Source organism: Tetrao urogallus (assembly GCF_951394365.1).
Source record: "Tetrao urogallus genome assembly, chromosome: 1".
NCBI lineage: Eukaryota > Metazoa > Chordata > Aves > Galliformes > Phasianidae > Tetrao > Tetrao urogallus.
The window spans coordinates 110,752,607-110,762,280 of NC_136813.1; the positions used below are offsets into that span (position 1 = coordinate 110,752,607).

At 41.3% G+C, this 9,674-nt stretch overlaps 1 protein-coding gene across 1 annotated transcript; it reads right to left on the reverse strand.

Annotated features, from left to right (window-relative positions):
- Positions 1–84: 84 nt before the first annotated feature.
- On the reverse strand, positions 85–3,495 carry LOC306958363 (lymphotactin-like; the record flags this gene model as incomplete). The annotated part of the gene is made up of 3 exons (XM_079549870.1): positions 85–298; positions 919–1,036; positions 3,426–3,495. 3 exons carry the CDS (start codon positions 3,493–3,495, stop codon positions 85–87), a joined length of 402 nt encoding a protein of 133 aa, XP_079405996.1.
- Between the last annotated feature and the right edge of the window lie 6,179 nt (positions 3,496–9,674).

Sequence of the window (9,674 nt, forward strand, 5' to 3'; positions counted from 1 at the left end):
GAGTCCAGCTATAACATGAAGAAGTCAGCAGACATTCAACCAGTGATTAATAGATTCCAGTGAGTCCATTTTTGTTCAGAGAATTTATTGCCAGTAGGGACTACAAGTGGATACCAAGGCTTTCTTCCCTGTTGTATGTGGCAGTGATGACTCTTCCATTTTGTTGGCCTCAGGTGCCTGCCCAGGATAGGATTGTGTTCTTCTGTTAGTACGTCTTTGGTCTATTTTTTTCATAGCTAACCGCACCCATTTCTGATCTGGGTGCACACAGATCTTGATACCATTTGTGGTGGTAAACCTGCAGGGGAATGAAAGCCAGGCACCCATTAAGTTCTGGTCTCCAAAGCCAGCTTTGCTGTTCTGTGGTTTGTTTTTTTTTGTTTTTTTTTTTACTGCAGACATGAGGACGAGTGTGGTAAAACCGTATCACATGCTAGAGTTTAAAATGGTTGCTTGGCAGCTAGCAATATCAGTTCCCTATTCATGGCACGGGCAAGTATGTAATGTATGTGATTACATGCATGCATGCTGGTAATTAATTTAAAATGTAGCATTCCTTATAATCTGAGAATTTATGTGAAATTGTGATGCTGAGTTCTTTCCTAGGAATAGGTGTCCTGGATTTGATTAGAAACTATATGTGCAATACAGAGGCCAAACACATCTCCTACCAGGCGTTACAGTTATTCTGCCAGCTTTCATGAGCAACATTTGTCTTCAGACTCTCTGTTATTCCACCTTTTGCCTCTCCCCTTCTGGGTAGGTGAATGGCTCCTTCACAGGGAACTAGAACAGTGACCTGAATGAGCCTGAGTCTGCAAGCTGGGCTGTGATGTGTCTTCTGATATCTTTTCCCTTTTTGATGGAAGCTTGTTTGCATAGTTGAGTTTGGAAGTGGGCTGTGCATTAGGTACTTACATGACAGCTTCTACTGGAACTTTGTGCTTTTCATAGCTGATGATGCTTCTGATGTCCACTTTCTGTGCAGACAGATTTACACAGGAGAATTTGCGCATTGACTTACTTGCAACGCTCCCTGCAAGGGGAAGAACAGATGATTGACAAAGGCAGTCAATACTGTATTCACATTTTAACCACAAAACTAAATTAAACTCTAAGCTATGAGCTCCAGCTGATTTCCAGCTATGGTTTGAATGTGAGCGTCTCATGAATGTGCAGACAATTCCAGTGATACAAGAGAGCTCAAGGTGTCTTTTGTGACACATCCTACTGTCTCTAAAATGTCACTGGAATCTTCGTGTTAAATCATCGTACATATAGGTGCCCGTATGAAGTAGTGCATCTTTACTGGATAGATTTTGAAATATCATCTGAATGTGGTTCAGCATTACTGTCCCTGCTATCCATGTGAAGGAAAAGTAAGTAAAGCTTCTTCTTTCTCAATGGGCATCCAAAGCTAGCATTTAAAAACACACCAAAACACTTCGATACACATATACTAACTTTTGAAAGGTAGGAGATTGAACTGGCAGAATGCTGACTGCATTGCACGCTTGCTGCAAATCTATTATCAGACCCAATAAGAGTGCTAACCAATCCCCTCCTTCCTCCAACATTTGCACGTGTTTCAGGGAAATGCAGTTGTGTTTAATAACTAGGACGTATTCTGTGGAACGTTCTCTGCACAGCTGTGACATTACATAGTGGCAATAAGAAATGGCTGCTTAAGTGAAGCACATATATATTACTGGAAGCTTCTGCTTTTGGTTTTCCTTCACCCATCGAAGATAGATAGGTTTGGAAAGGCACAACAGGACAAAGAGAACGTGACTATATTCTGAGGTTTCTTCTTGAGGAATGTATAGAGAAGCTGGCTTGAGAAGCCCAAAAGTAGTTCAGGTACCATTTGCTAACCGTCACATCTTCCTTGGATAGTCTTACTATCTGTCAGCTTTTTTTAAAATTTGAAATAATTGCAATGTGCATTCAGCAAACACAGCCTGCAGAGATGCTGCAGCATGGCCAGTGCATGGGTACTGGCAGAACTGCTGACTCTTGGGGTTTTGTTTGGCTGAAGAAGTTTCTTCTGAGCTTGCATTAGTCACAAGCAGTGCCGTATGTTTTTTGCAGTTCAGTACAAGAACATACCTTACCACAGCCCTCAAATTGCTTTTGTAAAATGTAGCATTAAAGAGCTCAAAGGTAGTTGGACGGTTTTTATAATCCCTGAAAATATCCCTTATACTACAGCCTTAGTATCCCTTCTACTGCATCATTTCCAGGAAAAAGGAATGAAAAATAACGCAAAGAATACCCACAGAACTTCTCTAAAACTGAGAACAAAACCAAACCACGTATCCTGGAGCATGGCAGTACGAACTGTCAGTTGGTAGCACTTAGCCACGTGTTGCTGAGATGAACAGCAGCAGCATTAATCAAACTATGAGAATGTAGAAAGATCCAGCTCTAGAGGCACTAAGATATCATACTCAGCGTGTGGATACGTCGTTTTATGAATGCTTAGCAGGTCTCAGTTTGGTTTTCATGTGGTTTTGTGATGTGTTTTTATATTTGCGTGCTTTTGTGGGTTTGCAGATGGCTTGCATGAGTGTTTTCCGTGATTTTTCTGAGCTCTTTTGCCTGAAGCTAATTGTGTAAGTGTGCTACATGTAGTACGTTTACATGATACACATGGCCTAATCCAGAAGCCATGGACATAGACATCACTAGTTGTAAACTCATTCAGTATGAGACTAATAAACATGGTTCATTTCACTGCACGTAAGTGATCTCCAACAAGATATTAAATTATATGAAACCTGGAGGAGAGAAAACCTTGTATAAATACCCTGTTTTCTTTGCATTTTTTTGTTCTTATCTGTTCACTCCAAAATACTTGTTTAGAAAGAAGGAAATATTCAACATGCAGAACTGGAATAACTTCTAACATCTCAGGGCATCAAAATTGTTCATGAGTTTAAATAAAAATTGAGATAATATATGTAATAGAATCACAAAATTGAGCTGGAGGGAACTTAGGGACCATTAAAGGCCATCTAGTCCAACTCCCTGCAATGAACAGGGACACCTACAGCTACATCAGGTTGCTCAGAGCCCTTTCTAGTCTGACCTTGAACGTCTTCAAGGACGGGGCATCTGTCACATTGCATTGCATCTTCAAGCTTTCACGGTTTTGAGAGAGAAGGCACAGAAACTCTGTAAGGATTATAAGGCATAGAAAACTCTCCTGGCATTGAGGTAGAAGCCAACCTACTAATCAACACAACATCAGATGAAATCTCCCATAAATCCCCTTCTGCTTTAGCACCTTTCCTTGCAGCTCTAATTCGGATTTCTTGCAAGTTTGATCACATGCATCAGCTCTGCGTGAGAATGAATCCTGCCTGACTCTTCAGACCAATAGTGCAGTGAGGAGCAATTCCTTTCTTAGGTTGTACACTTACCTTCTGCCTTGTGCAGAGCAAAGACGCCAAGCCAGACGGTGACCAGGATAACTGTGGTGTGGAGTTTCATTGCTGGTGGCTTCTCTCGAGGCAGAGAAGAAAGTGGTTATGGTGAGGCACCTCTCACGGAGCTTATATATTGTTGTTCAGTGGTCAGTTCTTGTGTTCACTCTTGGGGCGTCATGGTGGGGTTGAGTGCAAGTGGAAAAAATTGAGTGTCAGTACTTTTTCTGGTGACAGAACCACCTCCTTTCCCCACCCATCCTTCACTAGCCCCCCTGTGAAGGCTTTTCCTGCTCAAACCCCACTGTGGTTGCACTTGCTTCTGTGCTGCAAGTTGGGTTCGTTTCAAGCTGCAAAAAGTGAGAGCTCTTGCTCTGTAGTGGAAACCTTTAAAAAATGTTCCTGTACTTTCATGCCTCAAGTTACATTGCTGCAGCTAAGGCTGACCACAGAGGTACAGAATAACATTCAGGCTTACCACTTTGACCAGTGGACTGCTTGAAAAGGGAATTGTGAGCTAATGGATGATGGAAACAGGAACAATTTGGCTTTTTCCGTAGTAGCCGTAGATTGTTCATCACTTTAATGTATAACTTAAGATGCAGCTTTGGAGTGCTGTCAATCCCATGTCACGTGTGTGTTTTAGCTTGCCAAATCTTCTGTTTTCTCTGCAATTTCGATTCAAAGCAGATACAACGAATGCTCTGGAAAAAGAAGAATGAGCTTACTGTTATAGAGAGCCAGTTCCACTCTCCTGCTAGCCTTCCAGATCTATGTTAGGGGTGGCCTCAAAGAGGAATAAGAATTCATTAAGCCTAAGTCTTTTCATATTACACTCTGTTACAAAGAAAGGAGATAGAAAAATAACCAAGCCATCAGGCACAGTTCACAGGAGAGAGGAAAAAGGTTCACTACGCTTCTGTGTAAACGTGGCGTCAGTAGCAGGCCTGTCAACTTGTTTTTCCACTTATGCCTCTGTCAGAGGTGTCCTTTTACACGGTCTGTGCAGTCAAATTACCCTGTGCTGTGTGTCCTTCCTATGCTGTGGTCAGGTGGTCTTGGACAGCATTGTTGCGTGTCAGAGGTTTTGCATGTTTTCCTAGCATGCTGTGAAACTCCAGGCACCACATGTGGCAGGACCTGAGCTGACATCGTTATCTGGAGCCTCTGAGGAGAAGTCTTCCTTCCCACTAGAGAAGCCACACTTTTCACGCCTTCAGAGACCCAGCTGGGCCTGGTATCAATAGGTGAGAACCAGGTGCCTGATGCATGAGACAGAAGGCAGTGGTTTAGAACAGCTGTCAGCACAGTGCCTGGAGCAGATGGGAGTCTGTTGTTTCCTCTCAGCAAGCTACTTCCAGCTTTTCAAGTTCTTGGTCACCTCAGTCTAAATTGCTCTACAGGGGGAAGTACAGTCCTTCCCCAAGATTGCTCAGAAAAATTAAGATGGAGCAAAGAAGTGAGCTCACGTGTTTGGCTCCTACGTTGTAGTGGCTGACCTGTAAGACCAGGAACAACTTGTAGCTCTTACAGCTTCTTTAAGAACATGCTGCTTGGTTTACTGGCCCATACATGCACAATATTTGTTCCTTACAGTTTGATTCTTTCATCTGTGTTATGCAATCTAAGGAAAATTAATGGAAAAAGTAGATTGTAAGCAGATGTAAGATACTTGCTGCTTGGTTTGAATGGCTGTTAAATCTACCTGTAATACCAACATAAGTTGCACCAAAATGGAAAATTGAACCCAAAGCTTTGAAGCCAAAGCTTCTACCCAGTGCACCTGAAGTCAGTGTGTAATGCCACAGAGAGGAGGAGTAGCACTGACCTGAGCAGTGCTGCTGGGGAAACTTAATGTTAACTCTTTGTCCAAGCACTGCTGCTGAACGCTGCCTGAAATAACTCCTAGGATGAGATATTTCAACTTGTTGGTATGTGGCAGCTTTGAGACGCAAGGTAGCAACCTTGTCATTGATGACCACATTTTTTTCTGTGCAAAGAGAAGGGATGCTCCCCCACTTCTCACTGGTATGGTGCATACCTGAATATATAGACTCACTGATACTGCACCCACAGCTCTGAGTGAAAGGGTCACCAGCTGTACGGAAAGAGAACCAGCTCAGAAAAAGAGTCCCTTACAATTGCTCTTGCAGTTTGTAGATTCATCCCTGAGGTAGCATTAGAAAGCCTGTTTGTTCTTCATTTTTTTCACCATTCTTGAGGTGGGATGGAAAAATTGCTTTGTGGCAAATTTTCCCGATCTTCATATTTCTTATTTGCTGTGGCCTTCAGGGCTGTCCGGTGAACCTGATTTATGTCCAGTAAAGTCTGTTTTAGAGAAGAGTTTGATAATATGGAGTCCCCAAACCTTGTGAATATTTAGTGATCTCTGATGATGCAATGTTGCATGGAACTCATTTTTCCCCACTTTTCTTTCTAATTTCTTGCTGCTAATTCGTATTAAGAAGAGTACTAATAAGTTCCCACTGGACATTTCCTATTACTGCTTCTCAGCTCTAAGTAAGTTGAATGCTAATGATCATTCTCCTGGGCATGATTGACTCTTGTGTGGTTCACCTAACATAGGATGCTTTCAGAGCTTGCTGGAGTGAAAAGATTATTTCTAGCTTATGATAAAGCCATGGATAAGTACGATTGTTTTGATTGTACAGTCTGAATTGTGGATTAAGGTGATTAATTTGACCACGATGCTTCCCAAACTCTTGGCTACAGGTCTGACGTTTTGCACACTACTATAGCTGCCCTTCCCTCTCTGCTGTATCTCATGGGTAACAAGTGTCCTTTTTGGCTAGAGAGAGCAGATGCCTACAGTGGATATTCAGTGGATAGTGCAGATATGGATGTACAGATGTATCAGTACCTAACCTTTGGAGCCTTCACATCTATAGAAAATAACAGGCCTTAAATTCATATCTTAGGCTTCTTATAAAATGCGGGGAGAAAACCAGTCACCTACAACTGAAGGCAAGGTTCTGGAATGTGACTAATAAATACCAAAATTAAGACCTTTAGGGTTGCAGGAACAACCGTTTCTGACTGGGGTCTGCAGCCTTGAGGCTTTTCCTAGAGTGCTACTCAAGCTGTTTCCCAGAGCTCGGCCGGCTTGGCATGTTGCAGTGGGGCACTAGTCTGTGCTGTCCACGTGTTTTGGGTTAGAGCTTGTTCAAGATGTTTAAGAGAGAACTTCAAACTTTTCCTCCACACAGAGACTCAAGATGCTCAAGGGTTCTCCACAGCCATTCAGCAATTCAAAATGAAATGAATAGGCTTATATATTCCCATACTCCAGAAATATCTCAGCATTGCTTTCAACCTGTAAAGCTCATCTTACTGGGCTTCCCATAACATCTATTTTTTCTAGTGTAGTTGCTGGGAACTTCAGTAGGATAACGTTATACATAATGGAGGCTCAATAGCTTGCCTTGGCTCTGTTTTGTAGTGTAGTCTTTATGAGTTTATTTCACTCTTTATGAGTGAAATAATATGCTGTGGTTGCAAGGAGCTGTTCTGGCTTATTCAGCAAGCATGAATTTACTCAAAGAGCTGTTGTTTTGCACAACAAACCCCATCCTTCCACACCTCTAGCAATGGCCGGTATGATGCAGGCATTCTGTCACAAGGTGCAATTACAGCTGGAGAGTTATATTAACATTCCATAGTAGTTATTCCCCAAAAATTCAAGTGGAAATGTAGTGTTGAACGGAGCCTGTGTTTGTACAGAGACTTCCTTCCTACCTAGTGAATAGCGGTTCCACATAGTTGGTGTTTGTAGTTTGTGTACCATGATGGCTGCTCCAAAAGTAATGTCTTCTCTTTTATTGTGTTGGCTGACAACATCAGAGGCAGATGTTTGTGGTATGACAGCAGAGCTTGAGCCTTCCCACAAACATTTCTTTATATTTTGTTACTATGTGACAGATGGCAGCAGAGGGGCCATCTGACAAAATGGCACCTGACATGGAAATGTGTATGAAGCAATCCTACAATCAGGAAAAAAAAAAAAAAAAAAAAAAGCACCCATTGACGATGTTCTTTGGCAGTTGGTGAACATTTATGGAGACCAGACGGTGGATGTGAGCATAGTGAGGCAGTGGATGGTGTGTTTCGCCAGTAGAGACAGTGATGTGAAAGACAAGTCATGTTCCAGACAGCTATGGAGTTTTTTAAAGGATGAGAAGCAGGCTCTTGTTTATTGGTGGCAAGAATTCATAGTTAATGGTGGTGACTATGTTGAAAAACTGTGTTTTGTAGCTGAGAGTTTGCTCTTATCAGACTGCTGGTGCAATGGTGTTGGGAATTCCTGTCTTCCTTTTGGCTTAAAGACCTGTGTATCTCGTTGTTGTGCACAGTGAAGCTACCAAGCCAAAAAGTAGCCAGGATAGCTGTGATACGGAGTTTAATTTCTGGTGGTATCTATTTTAATGCAAATAAGAAAGGGATTAACGTGAGCCCCTTTTAATGGAGTTTGTGTTGCTATCTAGTGGTCATGTCTCTTTTTGCCAAAATGGCTACTTGTGGTGGGAGCGGGTTACATACGAAGAAAATGTGAATTTTGGTGACAGAGAACCACCTCCTTCCTGTCCATTACCTGTTGGCGGCCACCTTGTGAAAGGTTCTTCCTGCTCAAGCCGTGTTGTGGTTGACGTTCTCTGAAGTAAGTTTTATTTTAGCTACTTTTCTGCTGTACTGCGCTACCTCGATTTTGAATATTGTACGTAAAGTGCCCCGCAGAGACACAGAATAGCAAGGTTAACTCTTTGACCAGGAAATTACTGAAAGAAAAAGAGAGCATGCATTCGGGAAAAGATATTCTTGTTAATGGAAATGGGAATGAGGTGCCCCAACCACCCTAGGCTGTGTAAGTCAGCAGTCACTCTCAGTGATATCTTTAGAAACAGCTCTGGAAGGGGCACTGCACATTCACTTTGTGGAATGGCATTCATCAAAGCATTCCTACTTTCTCCTGGCCTCCGGGCAGCTCAGTCTGATACCACAAAGTGCGTGGGCACCTGAGGAAAAGTGGGGAAGACACTGCAGGACATAATCATCTCCACAAGTCACACTGGGAATCATGCCTTTTTTGTGGGGGCAGAAATAGACAGCCACAGGGAAGTTTGTGGGGCTTCAAAACAAAACATTTTGGAGAGTTTGCAGATTTGTTTCTGTAAATCCAGGCTGTCAGCTGAAGTACTGAGATCTCTTAAATGATTTTTGAGATGAAATAAGCCAGTTATAGTCTACTAAAGTCTTTTGTTGCAGTCATAAAGCTTTTTTCCAATATCTTCTCTGTCAACTATTTCTTATGGTTATAGATTTAAAGGCTGAATTTCATTCACTGTGAGTAGTCGCAAAAGGGAGGAATGAGAAAAGACTGAGTTTAAAAGTGAAGTTTATCCTAGTTTTTTTCCCTCCAATTGAAAGGAGGGGAACTTTTCATTTAACAAGTTAAATCCAAACCTATAAAATACATGTCTTAAACCAAAATTCTTACACTGTTAATTTTTAAAAGCAACTTAGTAGATCAATGAGATCTAGTGAATATTAAGATATTCAATATATCTTTTTATGTAGAAAATCAGGAAGTAAAATCTTTAGTTACAAATTTCAGCTTTATCAAAAAAAAGACAATAGTCAGAAGAGTTTTATCTCACCTAAATTTAGTCATCAAAAAAGTGGGTGTAAGTGCATCAGTGTCACTCTTTAGCCAACAGAATGAAATTGTAGATTTTAGGCTATTATCTGAAATCTCTGATTTGATCAATCTTGAGTTTAGTCTGAGAATTAGATCCTTTCATCATCTTGGAAACATCTCTTTTTCTTTGACTTTGGGAGAGAGTTTAGCATTTCAGACTGTAGCTATCAGCATTTGTTGAAGTGACTACACACTAACATTTCTCAAGGCTATTCCTGTGTAATTACTAGGCTTTGAGCTGGACTGAATTTCAATCCAGTTTTAATCCATTCATGAAGCCATCCTCCATAGTGGATGACTTTGCAAATTGGAAAACAGATGAAAAAAATATTAAAAATCACTTTAAGGTATTGTGAGTTATAAAACGTTCAATGGGACTCCGTTTTTCTTCTTGATACAAACTATGACTAAAAGTATCAGTTACTATGCAGTAAATAATTACCAGATAACTTTTTTCTAGCATGGTAACAATCTTGAAATGGAGGTCTGCCATATTTTACAAGTCCTCATGAAAGATGCTGTGCTAGAAGGCC